The sequence below is a fragment of the Panthera pardus genome, unplaced genomic scaffold (assembly GCF_024362965.1).
Source record: "Panthera pardus isolate Hobbes unplaced genomic scaffold, ASM2436296v1 HiC_scaffold_23, whole genome shotgun sequence".
NCBI lineage: Eukaryota > Metazoa > Chordata > Mammalia > Carnivora > Felidae > Panthera > Panthera pardus.
In genome coordinates, this window is record NW_026526799.1 from 1,741,166 (window position 1) to 1,764,298 (window position 23,133).

The 23,133-nt window shown below is 63.0% G+C and overlaps 1 protein-coding gene across 1 annotated transcript in view; it reads left to right on the forward strand.

The window, feature by feature from the left end:
• Nucleotides 1-21,604, forward strand: part of ARNT2 (aryl hydrocarbon receptor nuclear translocator 2) — a 149,861-nt gene extending 128,257 nt beyond the window's left edge. Inside the window, exons 13-20 of the mRNA XM_053888609.1 lie at nt 1,605-1,677; nt 2,454-2,577; nt 5,565-5,667; nt 9,255-9,393; nt 9,755-9,920; nt 16,065-16,201; nt 17,558-19,397; nt 19,643-21,604. Of these exons, the coding sequence (XP_053744584.1) occupies nt 1,605-1,677; nt 2,454-2,577; nt 5,565-5,667; nt 9,255-9,393; nt 9,755-9,920; nt 16,065-16,201; nt 17,558-17,656 (841 nt within the window). The 3' untranslated portion in view covers nt 17,657-19,397; nt 19,643-21,604. The remainder of the gene's footprint in view (nt 1-1,604; nt 1,678-2,453; nt 2,578-5,564; nt 5,668-9,254; nt 9,394-9,754; nt 9,921-16,064; nt 16,202-17,557; nt 19,398-19,642) is intronic.
• Nucleotides 21,605-23,133: the final 1,529 nt, after the last annotated feature.

Genomic DNA, 23,133 nt, shown 5'->3' on the forward strand with positions numbered 1-23,133 from the left:
CAAGCTTCCAGCTGGGGGGCCGGTAGAGGGACTGGTGGGGGGCCGTGGGGCAAGACTTTGGTGACACCCCCCTGCTCTGGGGTGGCAACTGGGCTCTGAGGCCGGGCTCCTGGCGGGCCTCGCCCACCGGGTCCGGTCACCGGCGCCCACAGTGGCCGGCCTAGGCCTTCCTGGACCTCCCAGGTGGGTGTCCCTTACGCTGTGAAATAGCCCCTGCCCCAAACCCTCTTTCGTCACCCGCTCCCCAGGGCACGGTCTCTCTCCTGCAGACGCCTGGCGTCTCGGGGCCTCGGCGCGCTCCGCCGTGAAGGGAGTTCAGAAACCACCCACTTGGAGCGGTGGCGGCTCCCTTCGTGAGCCCAGCGTAGGTCGCGGTGAGCGCAGGGCCCCGGGGCGCGCGGAGGGCACCGGCGTCCTCCGTGTGGAGCTCTGCCGTGGGCATCTCCCCCGCGCCGGAACTTTCTGCGCAAGCCGCCGTGCTAACTGTGTTGTTACCCGCTTCGTAGTCGAAGAATTGATCGCCCTCCAGGTTCGTCCTAATTTGCACTCACTCTGTTTATTTAGGGCTGAAAGTGTTTCCCTGCTTACTGTGAACGTACACGTGCTGTGTGTGTCACATGTACGTTTGTGCCTGAATTGTCCGTGTCCCTTAAGCTGACTCCTGGGCGTGTGGTTCGGGTCAGCAGTCTAACCACGTTCGCCTGGCGTTCTTGGCCGTGTGTGGACTGGGAAAAGACGCTCTCATCCTGCCCCATCGTTAGGCTCTGAGCTGTGGGGCTCACTGTCCCGGGAACGTAACCCAGTTTCCACCTTCTGAAACTTTGTAAAGCAGCCATTTCCTGTAACGAGTCCTTTTCTGTCCCGAACGGGGCAGTGGGGGGGGCCTGCAGAGCACAGAGTGGGGACCGGGGGCATCAGGTCAGGTCCTGGCCGCGAGGCCACCACCCGGGGAAGCCTCTGTGTACTGGGCGTCAGGTCAGGTAACGCTGTGAGAGTCCAGTGTGAGGGCTGGAGGGGGGGACATGAGGTCACCCCCCCCCTCCATCCAGCTTACAGGTTGTCAGGCCAAGGGTTTCTTCTTTCCGTGTTGATCGGAACTTTGCCGTAACTGTTCGTTTTCACGTGGTGTCTTCTTACCCTGCATGACATGAAATCATTAACCAAAATGCATTTCCTAAATGTTGGCAACCTAAACTTAAAACACAGGGCTTGGAGTCTTGATTTGGGGCATTTAAAAATAATCACAAGGGGCGCCTGGGAGGGTCAGTTGGTCAAGCGTCCGGCTCTGGTTGTCGGCTCGGGTCACGATCTCACAGTTTTTGGGTTCCAGTCCCGCGTCAGCCTCTGTGCTGACCCCATGGAGCCTGCGTGGGACTCTCTCCTTCTCTCCCTCTCTCTCTCTGTCTTTCTCTGCCCCTCCCCTGCTCGCGCTCTCAAAATAAACTTTAAAAAGTCGTAAACTAAAACAAGTAAAAATTGAAAACCACTTAGAGGCCCGTTGGGTGTCACCCGCCGTCCCTCTGGGTTGGGGGAAGGTTCTAGTTCGGCCCCACAGCCACCACGTCATGACCTCGTCATGACTCTGTTGACCTCTCGTTCCGCAGGCAGCTCCAGCAGCAGCAGGCAGAGTTGGAGGTGCACCAGAGAGATGGGCTGTCGTCATACGACCTGTCGCAGGTGAACTTCCGGAAGGTTCTTTCCCAGTTGGAGCTGTCTCCGGGCCAAGGGTCGGGGGCTAAGTTCAACCCTTAGCTTGACGCCCTCAGCCCAGCAGGTGCTGGTGCTCTGTCCTCCCACCGAGTGCAGAGACGCAGGTCCCACCCTGGGGGTGTCCTGGGACCCTCCTGCAGGGCTGGGCCATGGAGGGTAGAGGACACGTGAGGACTGGGCGGCCGAGTAGGGCCCGAGCTGCCCGTATGGGGAGTGTCCCGGGGCGATTGGGAGCTGCGGGGGCTCTAAGTGAGCCCAAGGACCGGACCAGCAGACGTGGAAGCCGACAGAGGCAGTTCTGAGCCGCGTCACCCGTGCCCTTCCCGGCCGTCTGTCCTGCCCTGCACCAGGTCCCCACTCTGTCCACGCAGCCTCCCTCCCTCCTCCCTTCCCCTCTGTCCCTCCTCTTCCTTCTGCCTTTTCTCCCGCTGCTTCCGACGGCCGTGTAGAGAAATGACAAGGTGTGTTGGGGCTGGGCCTGTCACCCACGTTAGACTTCAAGTCCACGCTTCTGGTGTTTAGGGTGGTTGATTATCGGTTATCTCTCTGTAAGGGATCCGTGCCACTCTGCGGTCCCCGGCTCACACCGCACCTCCCGGTCTCCAGACGAGCCCCCCACCTCAGTAAAACCACACAGCCTGAACTGCCAGCGAGTGGGGGGGGGGGAGGGGACCCGACGGGGCTGCAGACACGTGCTCTGTGTCTCACACTCTGGATGTGGTTGTGTTTTCACGTGCAAACAGGTTCCTGTCCCCAACCTCCCGGCCGGCGTTCACGAGGCGGGGAAGTCCGTGGAGAAGGCCGATGCCATCTTCTCCCAGGAGAGAGACCCCCGGTTTGCTGAGATGTTTGCGGGAATCAGTGCGTGTAAGTTCCCGAACAGCGCTAACGTGCCGAGGGTGTGGGGCGTGTGGCCGCCGTCGGGCCGTCAAGGGGCGGCCATCCCGAGGGAGCGGGTGTGGACGAGTGCCGAGTCCAGGAGTCCGAATGGAACCCCTCGACTTCTGGCCTTGCCTCTCGTTCGCCTGCCGCCTGGGGCCCTGGACCCCTCATCTGCTGAATTCGAGGGTTTGGAATAGACGTGCACACGGATGTCCACGGTTCACCCGGTGGCGGCCAGCGGGGGCCCCCCTGTGTCCGCCTCGCTCCCGGACGGAAGCGTGCCATTCTCGGCTTCCCACCCCCGCCCCCCAGGCAGATTTCCACTAAGATGAGCAGCCTGGAAACATCTCTGTCATTCCAAACCAGCTGACCCACCCAAAGGAAGCATGGGAACGCTGATCGGAAGGGACCCCACAGCGTCCTACGGGACTGAGGAGCCAGGGCCATTCGCGCAAATCCCAGTCCTCCTGACGTCGACACCTGTGGAGACCCCGCCATCCTCCCGCTGGGCCGTGGACCAAAGGCGAAGGAGCAGGGAGGTGCCCGAGCCGCCTCCCTAGAGCGCCACCGTCGGGTGGGGCGTGGCCTCCGGTCTCCAGCACAGAACACGCCCGTTAGCACCACCAGGAGGCTCTCCGCTGTTGGCTCCCACAGGCCATCCAGACACGCCGGCTGCGTCCACCCCTGTCTCCACGTCCGCGGACGAGAGCAGAGACGGCACGTCTAAAAGGGCCTCTCTTCCTCTCCGAGGAGCCGGAATGTTTGACCGGATCCCCACGATATTCCCAGGGAATCCGTGTGAGGTTGTGATGTTACCCAAACACGGACACCTTCCCACAAGCATGACAGAACAGGGGACACGAACCCCCAGGAAAAAGGAAAGGGAAGGAAGGAAAGCAGGAGATGCAGTGCTGCCCCCACCAGGCTGCGCTCACAGCCGGAAGCCGCAGAAGGACTCCCCAGACACGGGCCGTCTGCCTAGGCTTCCGAGAAGACGGCCTCCAGACACGGTGCTTGTTCGCGACATGAATCGAAATGGAGAAGACCGGAACGGAAGCGGCAGGTTGAAAAAGCAGGAGTGTGAAGGACGAGGCACGCCGAGAGTCGGCGCGAAGATTGTCGGAAGGTACAAAAGACACAAAGGGTAAATAAAAACCCGAATCGAACCCATTCAGCAAAGATCTAGGTGCATCCTGGGTTGGGGGTCCTACACAGACGTTTCCCATCGGCACGTGCTGGTTTTTTTTCTCTGGCGTTTATGGAGAAACCCAGCTTCCCGTGGGTCTAAAGATAGCCACTCTTGAAAGGAGAAAAGGAGAAGCAGGAAGGAAGTCTCACAAGAAAAGACGAGGACATTTTTAGCAAATTGCAGGATACTCAGAAAAAAAGCGAACGGGTAAGGAAGCGTGAACATCACGAACGATAAACTAAGCTGGTGTTCAGGGGCCCCTGACCAGCAACTCCCGATTGACGTGCTGCCAAAATACGCCGTAGCCCAAACGACATGACGTGAAACCCTTTAACCCGGAGGAGTGGGGGTGTGGTGCCCTCGGAGGCAGCTAAGAGCCGTGGGCCAAGATGGTTGTCTTCTTTTTTTAAAGTTTATTTATTTTAAGAGAGAGAGAGAGACTGGGGGCGCGGGGGCAGAGAGAGGGAGACAGAGAATCCCAAGCAGGCTCCACGCTGTCCCCGCAGAGCCCCCGCGCGGGGCTCGATCTCACGAACCGTGAGGTCATGAGCTGAGTCGACACCAAGTCGGATGCCTAACCGACTGGGCCACCGGGCGCCCGCTGAGATGGCTAACTTCTACAGATACGATGCAGATACGGGCTGGACCCGAAGGTGAAGGTACATGTGTCATGAGCCTCGGAACACGGGAAAACCAAAATAAGCAGGAACACGAGAAAATCCTGACAGAGCCAGATTTTGCAGCGGTCAAGCAGGTCAAAGCCACAGAGCGAAAAGGACGCAGAAGACTGAATGATAAAACCGAACATCTTTACATACCTGTGTCCACGTATAATCTCGTACCCTACAAACGTCTTAGAGCGCTTAGGAAAAAATGCGTTTCTCATTTACCCAAACCACCCAAACCCCTAAGTGCGTAAGAAAATAACAGCTTACGTTGATGTGGATGGTCACAAGTCCCTGGGGCACCTGTCTCCTGAAACCTTTAGCCCCTCTCCACCTGCGGACCGGTCAGAGGCACCCACGTAGGAGTCCAAGCCCCTCCGTGCTGTGGGGTTTTCGCTGCAGCAAAGGAAACGGACCCAGAGGCTGCCCAGTGCCTCGGTTTTATCGGCCCGTCACAGAGGTAGTCGGCGCGTGGTCAAGGAAGCCCGCCCTCTCCGCCCCAGGTCCGCGAGCCCGCGTGTCCATCCCTGCTCATGTCCGCCCAGTGGGGGACCCCCTCCAACTCTGCGTGTCCCCCCCCACCTCCAGGGCCACAGATGGGTACAGGCGAGGGTCTGTCGAGGCACGAAATAATTGCCCTGTAACTAACTTTAACTTCCCTTATCCCGGTGTCTCGTGGGTGGGCCAGCAGGTGTGTGGAAATAACACGTGTGGGAGTTTCGAGACTGCAGGGAAAGGAGCCCCTCGGTCACAGGTGCAAGGCCATGCCCATGACAAGCAGGGCGCGCTGGGGTCCACGCTCAGGGAGTTGGGGCCACTGCCCCACACTTCCTCCGTGGGCTTGGGAGGAAACTGTCCGAGGAGGAGCTTCCTTCCATTGGTTCTTTCCATCGTCCCGACCCTCGGTAAGGGCCCGCCCTCCAGCAGCGGTGTGCCCCAGCCCGGGTGTTGGAGGACGGCCCGTGCCCTCATGCGCAGAGAAGGCGTGTGCGGCCGGATGGCCAGGATGCGTCCTGCTCGAAGACACCCGTCCTTCGCCTGCCTCCCGGCTGCCCCCCGCGTCCCATAGTCTGGAGGGCAGGGAGCCCTTGACCGTGACCTTGCCCTGCCTTTCCTAGCGGAGAAGAAGATGATGACCTCAGCCTCTGCGGCGGGAACCCAACAGATCTACTCCCAGGGAAGCCCGTTCCCCCCCGGACACTCGGGGAAGCCTTCAGGTATGTGCTGGGAAGGGGCCGGGGGCGGGGAATGCCCCTCACAGGGAAGCCCTGGATCTCAGAGCTCGGCCCCGTGCACGGCGAATGCTGCAAACACCAGTTAGGGGCTGCTGCCCTCTGGGCCCTGGCTGGGCCGGGGTTCTGGTGGCTCTGGTCCTGCCCCGGGAGCGCCCAAAGTGTTGCTATTAGATGCATTGCTATCGCCGGCTGGAAAGGAGGGTCGGGGACTGGGAAGAACGGCCAGAGGAGAGACGGGCTGCCCGCAGGAGGGTGTGTGGGTCCTACGTGCACCCACCAAACATCCAGCTCTCGAGGAGAACGGTCCCAGGCCCAAGCCCAGGCGGGCAGAGGTCCCCATACAGCCTGGCCACCGGGTGACTTGGCCAGAGCCCAAGGGAGCGTCAGGTGCAGGCAGGGACCGGGACCGGGCAGATGGGACTGACCGCCCCGGGGGAGGGGGCCCTGCCAGGAACCTGCCCTCACGAAGGAGGCTCAGGCTCACGCTTCCCCACTGGGCCGCAGACGGACCTGGAGAAGCAGCTCAGAGCCGAGCCCAGGGTAGCAGGCTGAGATCCCGCGGTGGCCGCGGCCCGCCCTTCAGCGGGGTGTTCTGGATGCAGCCTGCTCCGGGGCTCTGGGGAGCGGCTCCCCGGTCCGGACAAGAAGGCGGCCGAGCCAGCTGCTCCTGAGCCTTCGTCACCGCCGGCCGCCCCTCCCCGCGGCACAGTGCAGGAGGCTCCAGACTCCTCTCCTGCCGCGGGGTTACATGCCCCCCCCCCCCCTGCTCTCGGCACACGGTGACGGCCACAGTTCCGTGCCAGGCTCTGCACCACTCCCAGCCCGGGCAGGCGCTCACCGAGTCCTGGCGACACTTGCCGCCTGTCCCTCTGTACAAGGGGCGGCGGGGAGGGAGCAGAGGCCAGAGGTGAGGAGCGGCCAGGCCTAGGTAGCACATCCGGCGAAGGCTTGGCCGGCTCCTGAGCCGAGCCTGGAAGCCAAGGTCAGCTTGTCACTCGATGGGGCGATGGGGCACGCAGGCCTCGGGAATGTGCCGAGCAAAGCCTGGGTGGCGGGAGAGGCTTCGAGTCTGGGGGAAACAGAGGGACCGCGGAGGCCTTGAATACCATGCTAGGGAGCTGGAAGGGAGAGACTTGGGGAAATGGGTCTGGGAGAAAGTCGGGGGCGGTGTGTCGGGGGAGAGTGGAAAGTGAGGCTGGAGATGGTTCTTAGGACAGATGGTCCAGCTTGAGATGCTGAGCTGGGCTGAGGCTGTTGTCATAGAAGCAGAAGTTGGAGGGCAGTTACGGAGGAGAGGCAGGCTGGCGGTGTGGGGAAGGAGTCAGGGGAAGGCGCCAGCCCCTGTGCAGAGCCTGGCATCGGGAGGCATTTACTCACTGCTCATCTGTGTAGTGGACGGATGGGTGGATGAAGAAGGGATGGAGGGAGGGAGGGAAGGAGGGATGGAGGGATGATGGAGGGAGGGAGGGAGGAAGGGAAAGAAGGAGGGAGGGAGGATGATGGATGGAGGGAGGAGAGAGAAGGGAAGGAGGGAGGGAGGGAGAGATGGAGGGATGATGGATGGAGGGGGGGAGGGAAGGAGGGAGGGAGGGGGGAAGGAGGGATGATGGATGGAGGGAGGGAGAGAGGAAGGGAAGGAGGGAGGGAGGGAGAGATGGAGGGATGATGGATAGAGGGAGGGAGGAAGGGAAAGAAGGAGGGAGGGAGGGATGATGGATGGAGGGAGGGAGAGAGGAAGGGAAGGAGGGAGGGAGGGAGAGATGGAGGGATGATGGATGGAGGGGGGGAGGGAAGAAGGGAGGGAAAGGAGGAGGGAGGGGGAAGGAGGGATGATGGATGGAGGGAGAGAGGGAGGGGGGGGAAGGAGGGAGGAGGGAGAGATGGAAGGATGATGGATGGAGGGGGGGAGGGAAAGACGGAGGGGTGGAGGGATGATGGATGGAGGGAGAGAGGGAGGAAGGGAAGGAGGGAGGGAGGGAAGGAGGGATGGAGGGATGATGGAGGGAGGGAGGGAGGAAGGAAAGAAGGAGGAGGGAGGGAGGGAGGGATGATGGATGGAGGGAGGGAGAGAGGAAGGGAAGGAGGGAGGGAGGGAGAAATGGAGGGATGATGGATAGAGGGAGGGAGGGAAGAAGGGAGGGAAAGGAGGGAGGGAGGGGGGAAGGAGGGATGATGGATGGAGGGAGAGAGGGGAGGGAGGGAAGGAGAGAGGGAGGGATGATGGATGGAGGGAGGGAGGAAGGGAGGGAGGGAGGGTTGGATGGATGCTCATGAGGCCTTAACCCTGTGGAATGGCTGAATTTCCTGTAAATCTAAGGGGCCCGCGCTCGTTTGAGGGGGAAGAGTGTGGGGCGAATGGCAGAGGAGGCCCTGAGCCCTAGCACAGTGGCCTTGCTGCACATGCCCAAGCGTGTCCTCACCCCGAGTCCTGCCGTGGTGCTGCCGGCCTTGGCCCCGGCCCGTGTGTTCCGAGACAGGGGCCTCTGGGGAGGGCCGGGCACGGGGCCGGCCCTCCTCTGCCAGCCCCCTCCTGGGGGTGGCGGGGTGGGGGGGAGGCCCCTGTAAAGAACCGTGCTCAGAAAAGGCCTTCTGAGGCCGACTGGGAAAGGAGCCTTGTGTGTGAAGTGACGAAGTGTTTTATGGGGGACGGGAACGATGTCCCCTCGTCACGGCCAGGACCGGAGGGCTCTGATGTTCTCCGGGCCTCCCTGGCTGGAGGGGAACCGGATGGCATAGAAGAAAGACTGTAACTCATGAGTAACGTTTGTCCCCTCGCTTCTCTACTGGTCTGTAAACTGCCTTTCTTCAAAACCCACCAGAGCCTTCCGTGGTTAGCCCCGTCCCCCTCCCCCGACTCCCCCCTGGGCCCCCAGCGCTCTGGCCCGAGCGGAGCCAGGAGGAAGGGCCTGAAGGGAGACAGCAGTCTCTGGCCACCTTCCGGTCTTTAATGAGCTTATTGTATAATCGGAGTGGCTGGAAAAAGCTCTGGGCAGCAGCGTCTGCCTGCAGGGGCCGTGGGGCCGTGGGGGATGCGCCCCCTGTGACACACACACAGCAGGTCGTGGGGGGGTCGTGAGGAGTGAGGGGGGCGGCAGGGAAGTGTGCTCTGGGGGCTGGGCGAGGCCCCCCCCCCCCCCCCCCCCCCCCCCCCCGGCAAGCTTCACTCACAGGCTCTCTGTTCGCTGGGAACCAGCCGACAGCCTGCGGCCTATTTGCTGAATCCTTGGCCCCGTGGGCGTCCCCTAAGGGACACATTAACCAGAGCACAGAGCAGCCATCCACCCGGGCTGATTTTCGTTCTAAGGAGCCGCCCCCTCAGAATCTTCTGCGGGGAGCAAGAGACACACGGGTGGGGGTCTGGGCCGCGGGGAAGAGAGAGCAGGGGGCTCTCTGCTGGGCCAAAGAGGCAGAGTGCAGCGGTGACGGGCTGGGGGCCTTTTTGTCCCGTGACGTGCTGCCCTGGAGAGACGGACGGACGGACAGAGGCCGCACGTGGGATTGAACAGGAGGCCCAGGGACCCGCGTCGCGGGCGAGGGGTCTCCCGGGGACAAAAGCAATGTCGTCTCTCGTAGCTCTTCCGTGGTCCACGTGCCTGGTGTGAATGACATCCAGTCCTCCTCGTCAACGGGCCAGAACATGTCCCAAATCTCCCGACAGCTGAACCAGAGTCAGGTGGCGTGGACAGGGAGCCGGCCGCCCTTTCCCGGACAGGTACGGGCCTCAGTGAGGGCGTTGCCCCGGGTGCCAGGCTGCTGGGAGCCCCCGGCCCTGGGACACGCCCAGCCCCCTGGTAGTCGCCATGAGGCGGGTGTCCACTGTGGAGTCTGCCGAGCCCAGCGCCCCGAGAGCCCCGCTCACTGCGAGACCAGGGGCAGGTTCAACCAGACCCGCCCCAGAGACGCGGGGCCCAAGTCCTGCAGTTCCTGGGCCCACACACGCTGGCCCGATCCCAGGCTCGTGCCCAGTTGGCCAGGAGGGCCATGGGGAGTCACCGTCGGCCACTGGGGTGGCAGCGACCCACCTGGGGCCTGCTGGTGACACCGCCCTCCTCTCTGCTTTGTCCTGATTGTAGCAAATCCCTTCCCAGTCTGGCAAGACTCAGTCGTCTCCCTTTGGGATTGGAACGAGCCACACGTACCCAGCAGACCCCTCTTCCTACAGCCCTCTCTCCAGCCCAGCTACGTCCTCGCCCAGCGGGAACGCCTACTCCAGTCTCGCCAGCAGGACTCCAGGGTTCGGTAGGTGGGGCGTGAGGGCGGGAATTCCCGGGGGAGCCGGCAGAGTGCTTTCTGCACATCCCGAGTTCGGGGGACCGAGCCCCCAGCTCCCAGAGCCCTGGGACCAGGTCTGGAGGTTTCCAAGCGCCTCCTGTCCAAGCTCTGGGGGTCCGGTGGTATTCCTAAGACACTGGCTGCTTGGGTCTTGGCTTTGTGGGGTGACTGGCATTTCCAAGGCCCTGGGACTATATTCCTGTGTGCCGCTGCGTTCTGAGAGCTGTTTCAGCCCTTTTCGGTCCTTGGCAAGGAGTTTCAGGTGCCCCACGTCAAAAACACCATAACCTTGGTTTCAAACAGCCAGGGAACAGTCGTGAGGATGGCCAATTGTATAAAGACGTCGTGTGTGAATAAGAGGCACTGTGATGTTCTCATCTCTTGTTAATATGCAAAGAGGGGCCCCTCCCACGTGAGAACACCTGTCCCAGCTCCTCAGGCCGTAAAGGGTTAAGTGGCCGTTCCTTCTGGTGCGAGTCCCGGGGGCCTTTGCTCCTGCTGTGTGGCTTGTGTGGCTGGCGTGGGCCGGGGCTCCGCTTCACATCAGGAGGGGCTGGGGAGGGGCCCGGGGCCCGGCCCAGCATCCTGAGCTGACGCCCGCCCGCCTTCTCACAGCGCGGTCGCCGGTGACAGCCAATGACATGGCCCTCGGGGCGGGCGCCTCGCTGCTGATCGGATTTCCATTCCAGGCCGGAAGCTCCCCTTTGCGCGTCTGTCGGCCTTAGGGACGAGGCCGTGTCCCTCGCCCGCACGCTGGGGTCGTCGCCGCGCCCCCACGTCTTCTCCCACCCCCGCCACTCGCGGCCCCGCAGCCCCTGCGGCATGAGGTCGTGGGCGTGGCGTTTCGCAACCTCTTGGGGTCACTGCCGCGTGGCTGCAGCTCAGCTCTGTGGCCGTCCGTTCACTTGGAGCAGGTGCTCGTGTGGGGCCTCAAGCTCCCCTGCCGGCTGGTTCCGCGCCGTTTCAGGAAGGACAGGCCCTGAGCCGCTGCTTTCCAGGCCCCCGGGCACCCAGCTCGGAAGCCACCCTGGTCCCCTCACCCTCACCTCCCGGCGGTCTCTGCCTCCGGCTCCGGCCCCTGGGGAGCGGTCCACCCGCCTCACCCTGAAGGGGCCGGGGCAGACCAGGCCTGCAGGCACCCGGTGCTTCCTGGGAGACGGGAGGCCTGGCCCTCGGTGCGGCATCGAGGCCGGGAGACGCACGGACACCGGGAGACGGGCAGGGCAGCTCTCTGGGGACAGCAGCCTCGGTGTGACACAGGCCCGGGGGGCCGCCGGGTCTGGAGGGTCAGGGGAGAGTGGGTGCTCATCCTGGCAAGGCCACAGCAAAAACAGCGGGGGCCCCTGCGCTGCCCTGGCGATCTGGGCTCTGATCTCCACCTGGCAATGCGGGCTCTGAGCTGTAGACGTAGATGAGACACGGGAGGGACACAGGCCCCGGGCTGAGGCCCTGCACGACTCGACGGCCAAGAGCAGCCCCACACGGACGGGGCTCCGGGCTCAGCAGACGCCTCGGCAATTGCGCTCACGCTCTGCTGCCCTCGGCGATCCCGGTGGGAGTCACGGCCGCGGCTGACTCTGGACGCTCTGTCTGCCGGCACTCGGCACGCGAGAATCCTTCAGTGCTGCCGGTAGCCCTAAGGGGGAGAGGCCTGATCGCTCCCATTTCACAGAGAAGTACACTGAGGCGCGGTGAGGCCCCCTCGGGCTCTGCTCACCAGCGTCTTCCGATCCGCTGTTCAGGGCGTCTTAGAATCGGGTGGGGATCGGTGTCCCTGCAGAGGTCTCTTGGTCTGTGTTAACGAGAGGGCCGGGACCCCTTGGCAGGGTGCGTGGAGAGCGGTTTCCCGTGGCCTTCCCTCTGTCCCTCTTTTGCTGACGGTGACCCAGCGAGGGGGCTGTGGCGGGCTTGGAAGCCAGGCCCTGGGGAGGGGGACAGGAAGCTGAGGGGGAGCTTGGGACGGGGGTTGGTCTTGATGGGGGGGGTGCCAGCACCATCCAGACGAGGCGCTCGCGGGGGCCGGCCAGCGGCTGGTGTGGCAGGAGGCCCCAGCACAGGTGTGGGGGGCTGGGGGGCAGGCGGGGCGGGGATGGGGGATGGGGGATGTGCAACGTGTCGGAGACCCATAGCTCTGCTCCAGGGGCTTCAGGGACACGGGGCCCGTGGGGACGGGCTTCGGGCAGGGTCAGAGAGAAGAGGGTGTTCAAGGGGCTGGTGAACAAGGATGGGTGGTCCCGAGCACGGTGGGAGGGGTGCAGGGAAGAGAGCGGGAGAAGGGACAGAGCAGCCCCCACTAAGGTCAGACTCAGCAGTCATCGAATGAACCCAGGACTACGAACCAGCGGTGTCTAGCCGTGCAGTGGACACTCCCCCGGGCCCCGTGTGCGACCTGAGTGGCTTCCGGGCCCCCTCTGAGGGCGCAGGCCGGACGGCCGTGCGTGGGGCCTGCTGGTTGGGCCCGGAGGGCTCGCAGGCCCGCAGCCCCCCTGCCCACAGTACCCGGCTCAGCTGGTTGTCCGGGGCCGGATACCGGGGTCCCGACTGCCCTGTGTCACCGGCCAGAGCAGGCGAACTGACGGCCGGCACCCCTGGCGGCCGCTGTGACCAAGGTCTGGCACAAACAGGCCAGCGCTCTGGCAGGCTCCTCAGGATGGCCTGTGGACCGAGCTCCGACCTTGAACGGGAGAGCGGCCCTTCTGGGTTCTGGCACCTTCTACGAACCACACGCTCATTTGCTCCCCGGGTTTCCCGGCGTCTGCCCAAAACGCTCCCGCCCTTGCGGGCCTGTGACGCGCCCTGAGCTGCGCTGCCGATGCGTTTGCATTTCCAGAACTGGTTTCAGCTTCTGCTCAGCCTGGGTCTCACCCCGCCCGATGAGGAGGTCCAGACGCGGAACTGGAGCCACGTCCTGGGGGCCGACAGGTGCGAGCGTTGCCTCCCTGTGGAGCTAAGCGGGAGGGGCGCGGTCCGGGTCCAGGCAGGACGCAGAAACCACACCAGCCACGGGAACCGGGACGCTCGGTATAAAGATCCTTAACTAAGAAGAGGCGGTGAAAGACGCGGCCTGAGGAAGACCGGTGCGGCAACATGGGCGCCAGCTTCCCGCTCAGAGAAGCGGGTTGCTCCTATGACCCAGGAATCCACGCGCTTCTCGAGGTTGTGAAGTTTGGTCTGGAAGCCCACCCGTTTGCCCGGATGGCAGCAGCCCGCAGCACGCTCTCCTTGGACCGCGGGGCTGGTGGGCTAGGAGCGGCCAGCCCCACATCACCCGGGAGGGGTCGCCTTGTAGTCACGGCGTATCGTGGAGTCTGCCCGTCACCCGCGCGGCTCAGGAAATGGTGTCTCAGTGGCAGAGGCTGGAAGAAAGAAGGTCCAACCCCCAGGCCTCCTGGCGGACGGCAGTGAGTCCCTCCTGCAGGTCACTGCCTGGGAGGGACCTCCCCCGGGAAGACCCCGCAACGGGAGGTCCGGCTTCCGCGTCCCCCCGACGCCGCCTGGCTCCCCTTGCAGCTGTCGGCGCTCCTGGTGGCCTGGTCGCTCATCTGTCCTCCCCAGGGCACTGGCCAGTCTTGGTCACCACCGTGGCCCCAGCACTCCGCTCAGCGGCAGGTGCACGGTGGGTGTTGGATACAAACGCTCGGTTTACCAAGCGAGTGCACGGGGCGTCCGCGTCAGAACGGGGCTCCGGCATTCACAAGCCGGACGAGTCGGGCCAGTTCTTTCCCTGGCGTCTTAGAGCCTCGGTTTCCTTGTGTGGCAAAGGCGGGTAACGGGCCCGTGTCTTAGGGTCAGAGGGAAGGTAAGTGACACAAAGTGACTTTTCCCGTGGCGAACGTTTAAGAAGGAGCATTTTCCTTCCCGGCAGTTTAAGGATGTTTATTCTGAAATCCCGCGTCTGTCGTCAGCAGAACTACGCCGACTGTCCTGCAGCCTTCAGCCCCTGCCGCCTGGCCCGCCGCGGGGCGTCACGGGGCCTGACGCAGGAACGTGCATGGGTTTCATCACAAGCTGACGGTGGCCGGGACGCTTCAAATGGGAGGAGGAGGAGAGGGTGACGGGAGGTTCGGCCCTCTTTCCGCTCCTTTCCGTTCTTCTTTCCCTCCGCAAATACGTCCGGAAGTCTCCAGTATCGAGAACTGGGGGGACCCTCGGTGACGCGTGACCTGGGGCTGGGTCAGCGTAGTGGCGGCCCCGCCAGGAGGTGACGTGAGGCCACAGGCAGGCTGGCACCCGACGGGGCGCTGCGTTCAGGGACGCGGTGCAGGGGAGTGGACGTGAGCCGGAGGAGAGAGCCCACAGCCGTGCCTTCCCCGCCTGGAGGCTCTGAGGGGGAGAGAAGCTGGATTGTCGCACAGGGAGCCCGAGGCACCCCTCGGAGACTTAGACGTGGCCCCCAGGCCGGGCAGGTGATCCCGCAGCCGAGAGAAGCAGGGCTGTGCGCGTCCACCCACCGGACGCAGGTGTGGTGTCCTGACCGCCCGCGGCCTCCACCTGCGCCCCCTCCGCCCCGCGTCCGCTGCCAGGCGCCCTCACGTCGTGCACCCGTTGCCACGGCGGCCACCTCGTATCTGGGCTCCTTTGCTCTCTGTGCGCTCGCCCTGGGCGGTGGGGCTCCCGGATGCACGGGGCTGTGCGGCCGCTCCCCTGCCTGCGAACCCCCGCGGGTCCCTGCCACCTGCACAGCGGGGGACCCGAGCCTGGGCCTGCCCTCCGGCTGGTCACACTCAGGCCCTTATCCCCAGAGCCGCCACTGGGTCCCCGGGCAGAACACGCCCTCCTCACGCCCACGTCTTTGCACAGACGGATCCCTGCGTCGGGGACGCTCTTCACCGTGCCTCCGAGCTCTGTGCCGTCAGCTCCTGCCCCTGGGAGCTTTTCCTGCATGCGGGGACGGGTCAGGTGCCCTCCGAGAGCTGGCTTTGTCACTGTCGCACCCTGTCACGGCAGCCCCCGACTGCGTGGCCCTGCCTTTCTGTCCCCTCCCTGCCCTGCCGTGAGCTCCTCCAGGAGGGGCCGGCTTCCTGGCCTGGGTGCCTACTTGCAGGGAGCCGGGGTCAGGGCAGGAGCTCAGGACCAGCATATGGGGGGTGGGGGGGGGTAAGGTTAAGGCCGTAGCCAGAAGGAAAGATGGAAGGAATTGATTCACGGTGGGCAGAACCCCAGCAAGGACTCACTGTGGTGGCAAAGTCCTGGGGCCTCCCGAACTGCGGTCCCTCCCCCGAACACTTTGTGGGTTGCCTGTGGTCAGTGTCGCCGCTGGAAAGGGCAGGATGGGGCCTGTCCTGCTACCCAGAGCCTGACGGAGAGCTCATTGCCTGCAACATGGCACCGAATGGTTTACAAGAGAGAACGTTCGAGGTGTTTCTTTTTTTTTTTTTTTAGCGTGCTCCCGGATAAACTGATCCTCTTAGGTTGAATCTTCAAAATATTTTAGACCGACTTCTGCTCGTTTTTCCTGCTTGGTTTTTCCATTGGGTGTTTGTTGTAAAGTGTAGACGGAGACAAGCTGTTCTCCGCACAAATTAACGTGCCGATTCCTGCAAAGAGGCCCATCTCCGGGTCTGAGCCGCGCCCCAGTGCCTTTGCTCACACGCCACCTGGAAACACTCAGGGACGAGCCAGCGGGGCCGTGGCTCGGGGCCCCCGTGGAAGGCCCTCGAGGCTTCAGCGCAGTGAGGTTGGCGGAAGGCAGGGCACGCTGAGCCGAAACTCTTCCTCGGGCAGAACCAGACTTTTCAGAGGACAGCCCGGGGGCTGCAGCGGCAGAGATGGCTTCTCCCTTCTCAGGGCTGCAGGGGGGCGGCCCGGGGTGGGGGTGGGGGCCCGGAGCCCGCAGACAAGCCCCCCACCAAAGCTCCAGAGGGCACGGAGGGCTCCAGGACCGAGCCCCCGGTGCCCCTGCCGGTGCGCTCCGAGGGGACCCGCCCCCTGCACCGAGTGCTGGCGGTTGGCATCAACTTGCTACCCGTGGGTCGGTGCGAGCCAGAAGGGGACGGCGGCCGGCTCTGGACGGAGCGTGCCTTCCAGACGCGGGGGCCTCTGGGCCGTGGCAGGTCCGACGGAGCCGCGGCTCGGCCCTGAAGGCGGTGTCCTGTGCGTGGGCTCTTTCAGCTGAGAGCGGACAGAGCGGCGGGCAGTTCCAAGGGCGGCCCTCGGAGGTCTGGTCCCAGTGGCAGAGCCAGCACCACGGGCAGCAGAGCGGTGAGCAGCACCCCCACCAGCAGCCCGGTCAGACTGAAGTGTTCCAGGTAAATCGAGCGAGCACCGCCTTGTCGTAGGTACCGGCACCTTCTCTCTGCTTCCTTTCCCCTGCCCCCTGCCACAGCCCCGCCTGCTCCATAGAGACCTGAGTTCTGGCCCAGCCCCGGGGACGGGGGCCGGGAGCCCGGGCCTCCGCTGCCCTCTCTGGTCGGGGACACCCGGGCATCACGTAGCCGTCCGTCGTTGGAGACGCTCCCGGCCACGCCTCGTCCCCTAGCCCCGCGCGCCAGTGCTCTGCCCCCTTGGGGTTTTTCTGGGCCCATCTTCAGCCACAAGTTTCCCCGGGAGGAAGGTTCCAGATGGAGGCGTGAGCTGATTGGCTCCCCCTGAGCCCAGTGCTCGGCCCATCCCACGGGGCCCGCACGAGGAAGAAGTACCGAGGCGCCTTCCGTTGTGCCCGGAGCTTCCAGGTCTGCCCTGCAGAGCACGGATGCGCAGGAAGCACGTGGGGGGAGGGACTTGAGACCCCCCGGCCCGTAACCCCCCTCCCGAGGGGGCTCTCTCCTCGTCCCCAGCGCCTCTCCCACCCAGCCGAGCGACACCTTCGCAGACAGGGGTCTAGAACCCAGATGTCCCTCTAGGTCTCCAGAGGGGCAGCGTTCTGACCTCCTTCCTCCTTCCTTACGCCGCACAGCAGCCGCGTGGCGCAGAATTCCCCAACCCGGCTCTTCGTGGTCGCGAGGCTAAAAAGAATTCTTGGTCAAATAAGCGCGTGAAACGCTGGTTAAGCAAAGTTGTTCGGTTTCTTGACCGCAGGACTTATCAGAGGCTTTTATTGTACTAATGAAGACTGAGGCTATTTTAGGCGGTAGGCGGAGTGCGTATGCCTTGTTCCCCACAACGGCTCTTCCACACAGTCCTTTTCTCCCAGAGCGTCTCACGGCCAAGAATTTGAGAGAACACGCCTTGGGAAATTTTCCACAGGGGATTGAAATACTGGCTATGCCCATTGTCTGGATGGGCACTCTGAGGCCGGCCGAACTCGAAGGGCCTGTTACAAGTGAAGCTTCAGGAGGCAGGCATTTGGCCCCGCCCCCGGAACACGCACAGCCTTGCTCCGGGCCCTGATAGGTTCACCCCACCGATGGGCTCCTGTGCGCCCTCCGTCCTGGCTTTACATACACGCGGGTTATGTCCTGAGGCTCGGTTTACCTGCTGGGATGACCCCGCCCCCCCAGGGGGTAGCGGCTTCCGGGTGTGGACATCTGAGGCCCCCCTGAGACCCCTGGGCTGCCCCAAGGAAGGTGAGCGTGAGGGGGAGCGGCAGGCTGGGCTCCTGGGACACGCAGGTGCCCAGGAGGGGGAGCTGACCGCCCTCGGCCTTCTCTTCTCCCCTCCCGCAGGACATGCTGCCCATGCCCGGAGACCCGACCCAGGGGACCGGCAACTATAACATCGAGGACTTCGCGGACCTGGGCATGTTCCCGCCCTTCTCCGAGTAGCGGCGGGCAGAGTGCGGCTGGCGCTGGGCGGCGTGGCTCCTGTCGTGACCGCGCCACCCACGCGGGCGGGGCCCCCCCGCACCCTGCTTGCCCCGCCCGCCCCGCCACGGTCCCCCCCAGCAGAAAGCGTCTCACCCCCGTGCTCCTCCCCTGCACAGCGCCTCTCCGCTCTGGCCCCCAGCCCGGGGCCACCGACCAGGAGCCCCGGTAGCCGTCGGGGGGCTGGTTGTATTTATTGTACTTTGTGTGTGCTTGGGAGGCGAGCCGACTGGGCGCCGGGAGTCTGGTTGTGAATAATCTCCTAGTAGACGGTTTTCGCCTATAAAACGTTCACCTGCAGTCCAGAGTGAGTGTCCGGGGCCTGCCCAGGCCTCAGGAATTGGGTCTCTTCCCGCCTTTAACCGCCGTGGGTGGGCGGGCTCGGGTGCGGGGAAGGGAGGCCAGCAGGACGCCTGGCCTGTGTTCTCCGCGCTGGGCCCGAGCAGGCGGGGACCCAGGGCCGGACGCCAGCTCCCCTGCCCCCAGCTCAGCGGCGCCCCGACTGGAGCGAGCTTGGCCCGGGGTCCCGGTGCCCGGCTGCGGTTCCACAGCCTCGCCAGGAGTCCTGGCCGGGAGCCCGCTCGCTTTAATGCGCCGGGCTTCTGAGAGGAAGCGGCCGCCTCCTCTTCCAGGAGGCCCCGAGGACCTGGCTGCCTGGTGAGCGCACGCCCTCATCCCCCCACCAGGCCAGCGCCTCTGGGGCTGCAGAGCCCTGGGCCTTATGTGGAGGAGCGAGCGGGGAGGCGGGACGCCCAGGCCCCCTCGTCCCGTGCCCTGCCGTGCGGGCCTGCTCCCCCAGGACCGGCCCTGGCGGCCACGTTGCATCAGTGACCTGGAGGGGGCTCAGGTGCGGACCCGCACGGGGGCAGGAACGCAACCCACCAGGCCCCTGAGCCTTCTCTCCTCGGCCGGCTGGGGGGCCATGGTGTCTGGGGAGGGACAGGGTGCAGGTCTGTGAGGCAGGAGGCTGGGGCTCCCGCTCCGATTCTGCCACACTCTCCCCGGGGCCCCGAATTCCTCAGGTGGTCTCAGGACGCGAAGAAGAGCCCACTTCTGGAAACTTCTGCTGGCTGACTGAGCCGTGGTCCCTGGCTGGCTGTGTTTCCCCGTCTTTGCTGACCTCGCCCCCTCCCACGCCCTGTGCGCACAGAGGCAGGCTCTCTGAGCCTCTCCTGTCCTCTTCGTGACAGCCACGCCTGGCCCCACCGTCCCGTGGGCCCCCTGCCTCCCACCCCCGGGAAAGCCCTGCGTCCCTCCCAGGGTCCCTCAGGCAGCCCTGCTCAGGCACCTGCCTCGGACACAACCCACGTGTCCCCTCCCCTGGGATTCCGGAAGGCCAGGCCGAGTGGAGCAGGGTCTCAGCTGCCTGAGAGCAGAGTGGGCCCGGCGTGCAGGACGGGGCCGGGAGCAGTGTCTGCGCTGACCTCTGCGAGCTGGGCCTTAAACGCCAGCCCCGCCCGGTGTCCGTCAGGGATCCGCGTGGCCTGTCTTGCTTGGAGAGGTCCACCTGCAACAGTCCAATGTGGGTAGAATAGCTTTGGCGAGCAGCCAGCTCTGGGTGATCCTGGTTCCTAGACTCTGGGTTCACACTCACTCAGCAGTTTCTAGAGCAGCTTTAACCCCTTTGTGTATAGCGGTGATTGATGATTGAGTACCGGGTTTAGGCACACCGGGGTCGTTTTACCCTCCACACACCCTCACCGTGCCAGACCAGAGATGGGGACAGGTGCCAGACCGCCGGGGGGTGGTGAGGGGCAGGTGCCAGACCTGGGGGGGGGACAGGTGCCAGACCCAGAGATGGGGACAGGTGCCAGACCGCCGGGGGGTGGTGAGGGGCAGGTGCCAGACCTGGGGGGGGGGGGCGGGACAGGTGCCAGACCCAGAGATGGGGACAGGTGCCAGACCTGGGGGTGGTGAGGGGCAGGTGCCAGACCTGGGTGGGGGCAGGTGCCAGACTAGAGTGGGGGGCTTCCCAGGGCTCACCCTGCCCGGGGCCGCCTCTGCCTCCAAGCCTGAGCCAACCCCGAGCCGTGCGTGTGTAATGTTTTCTGAGAAAGGCACAAAAAGGGCTTTTGGGTCCAAGAGCGGTTGCTCTGTGAAACGAAAACAGACTTTTGTGGCCTTTAGCCTGTGAGTTTGGCAGAATCGGGAATTTCGTATTTGTTCCTTCTGTTTTCTGGAGGGAACTAGGGGATTCTCTGGGCTGTGCACGTCAGGGGGGCACGCCAGCTGTGACCTGGGGCCACGCTGGACGCGGAGGGGACGCGGGAGAGGCAGAGCAGCCTTGCCCCGGTGGCCTTCCGTCCTCTTCTGTCCCCGTACCAGGGCCTAGGGTGCAGGCTGCCGCGGTCCGAGTCCGGCAGGCGAGGCCAGAGGGGCCTGAAAGCCAGTGTCATGACTCAGGAGGCACGGCCTCCCCCCCCCGGCCCCCCATCCCGCATCGTCCCAGGGGCGCCCACAGGGAGCCTGACTGCAGTCCGATGGGCCGGCCTGAGCTCTGCGTCCTCTCTCCTCCACCTCCCGCTTTCTGGTTGTGATTCTTGGAAGCCATCATGTGGCCAATGGGAAAACAGGACTGGAAGGATCTCGTGCCCCAGAGACTCTTCCCCCAAGGAATCTTGAGGCCGGCCAGGGTAAGAGTTGGAGCCCTACCGGGCCTCACTGTCCGGCTTGGGAACAGGCCCATCCAGCCAGCAGGGGACCGAGCGAGGCCCCGGCCCAGACGCCTCTCCCGCGGCAGACGCGGCCCAGCCTGGGCTGGGGCTTCGGCCGTGACTCGCTCTGCCGCTCGCACCTCCTCTCCCCTGTGAGACCTTCCCGGGCTCCCCCACGGAGCGGGCCGGGCCGTGGCTGCCTGCGTCTTGCGGGAGGACACGAAGCAGCCACGTCGAGGCTCAACCGGGACTTGGCTGGTGACTGTGGCCGTGGCTAGGGAGGTTCTAGAACACTACGGATGTGTCACTAGGGAGCTGGTTTTGTTTTTAGCTATGGCGTCAGGGAGTGACAGAGCCGTCACAAACGTCACGTTCTTCCTCTGCTCCCCGATGTATTCAATCCAGCCCCTTTGCTGTTTCGTGAATACCGTGCAGAGAGTTGGCGGGGATGGGGCGGGGGCGGTTCTCTTAGTCGGAACTTACATCAGGGAGCATGGACTCCGGTAAAGAGACGGTGTCTCCCCCATTTAGCCACATGTGACACAAGGGATGGGGCAGGTCCCAGGAAAGTGAGTACCGGTCCCCGAGTGCATCAGCACCTGGGGCAGGGACCGCGACAGCCACTCCCCTGGCCCGCCTGCTCCCTGATGGTTGTGACCCGTCTCCGAGCAAGACCGAGCCTGCTGCCTCGCGGACGCTCTAGCGAGTCACGAGTCAGGACAGAAGTGCCAGAAACTACGAGTTTGGTCAGTACTTGCCAAGGGGGCCCGTTGTCTCCTCCCTCCGCCACATCCCCGCCCCGCCTCGTGTACTAGGGGGCCACGAGTCACCTGGCTGTCCACCTGTTATCGACGGCCGGGGGTCTGGGACAACGTGGAGAGGCAGCGCACCGCGGGGCAGGCACCTGTCCACTTCTAGAGTGCCTGGGTCTGGTGGCCAAGGCTGGTTCGGCGGTCCGGCCACCGGCCAGAGCCCGCGTGGGCGGCACCGACCGTGAAGACCAGGGCTCGCTGGGCCAGGCCTCTTCCTTCATAGACGAGGGCTTCTCAGACGGGCGTCCGTGGACAAGTCGAGCACTTAATCGTTTCTCTTGTAGCCTTTCTTCTTATGGATGTGAGCCGTGCTGTGGATAAATCATCGTTTGTATTTCTTGAATGTTCTCTATGACTAACGGTTATTGAGTTGGTTGTGTATATGTGTAACTAATGTAACTGCCTTTTAAATTTCATTACAATAAAAATGACTTTGCTCTGAACCGTGAACAGCGCAGGCCAACTTTGTGATGGAGCAGTTCGCGGAACCTTCCCGTGGACGTTGGGACGTGCCCGGGGTCACGCCTCTTCCTTAGGGGTGTGTTTGTGTCACAGCCGGCACAGGGCCGGAGAGCTTTGGGCAACGGAGGGACCCTTCCCGGGGCCTTAGCTACCTAGGAGAGGAGGGGAAAAGAACCACTCTCCTTGCCTGTTAGACGAGGCTTTCTAGAAGCCTGTCTGTAAGTGGTGTATTTGCTCCTCGTTACAAACCTGTGCTGTGTGATTATTACTCCCAGTTTGTGGATTGCAGAACTGGGCTGAGAGCAGTCACGTGGCGTACCTGAGAACCCGAGGGAAGAAATGACAAACCCAGGATTTCACAGGCCCCACTCCGAGCCCTGGACACGTTGTCCTCTCCACACACTCATTATTGCTTTTTAAAATTCTGCCAAACTTAGGGCGCCTGGGTGGCTCAGTCGGTTAAGCGTCCGACTTCAGCTCAGGTCACGATCTCACTGTCCGTGGGTTTGAGCCCCGCGTCGGGCTCTGTGCTGACCGCTCAGAGCCCGAAGCCTGTTTCGGATTCTGTGTCTCCCTCTCTCTCTGACCCTCCCCCGTTCATGCTCTGTCTCTCTCTGCCTCAAAAATAAATATTAAAAAAAAAATTAAAAAAAAAATAAAATAAAATTCTCCCAAACTTTAGTATTTTAATATACCCAGCCTCTAGTAAATACTTACACATTCTAACGTTTCTCTGCTGAGAGACGACTGTGTGGGGTCTAGCAAAATGGCGGCCTGAAATCATTTAAAACTTTTCCATCAGACATCCAGCGTTCCCATTTTTTTTACAACTTTATTGAACGATTATGTGTTTACGGCCTAAATGGGAGAAGATTTGGTGATCTTGAGTTAGGCGTGGATTTCTTAGATACTGCACCTAAAAAGCATGATCTATAAAAGAATAAAATTATAAAGTGGACTTCATAAAAAATTCAAAACCTTTGCTTTTCAAGGACACTGTTAGGAGCGTGAAAAGATCCTCCATTGACGGGGAGGAAACATGTGCAAGCCCTGTATCTGACAAAGGATTTGTATCCAAACTATGTAAAGAACCCTTATGACTAATTAAACAAGTCAGTGCAAAACAGGCAATAAATTTGAACAGACACGTCACCAAAGGAGATACATGGGGGGAAATGAAAACCTAAATAATGGCGAGGGTCATTAGTCATCCGGCAAATGCCATCCCAATCCCCCGGGCCGTTAGAATGGTTAAAATTTAAACAGATTGATGACAGCAAGCGTCCAGTGTGTGGAGCCCCGAGACACCCCCACATGCGTGCCGAGCGCCACGGCCCCTTTGCACAATAGTTTGGCAGTCTTGTATAAAGCTAACGCACACGCGCACCACATGGCCTGGTCTTGCCACATCTAGGTCCTTACTTGCCCAGGGGACGTGAAAACACGTTTCCGCACAGAGACGTCAGTAGGAATTTTCACCGCAGCCGTATGTGTACTAAGAACCAAAAAC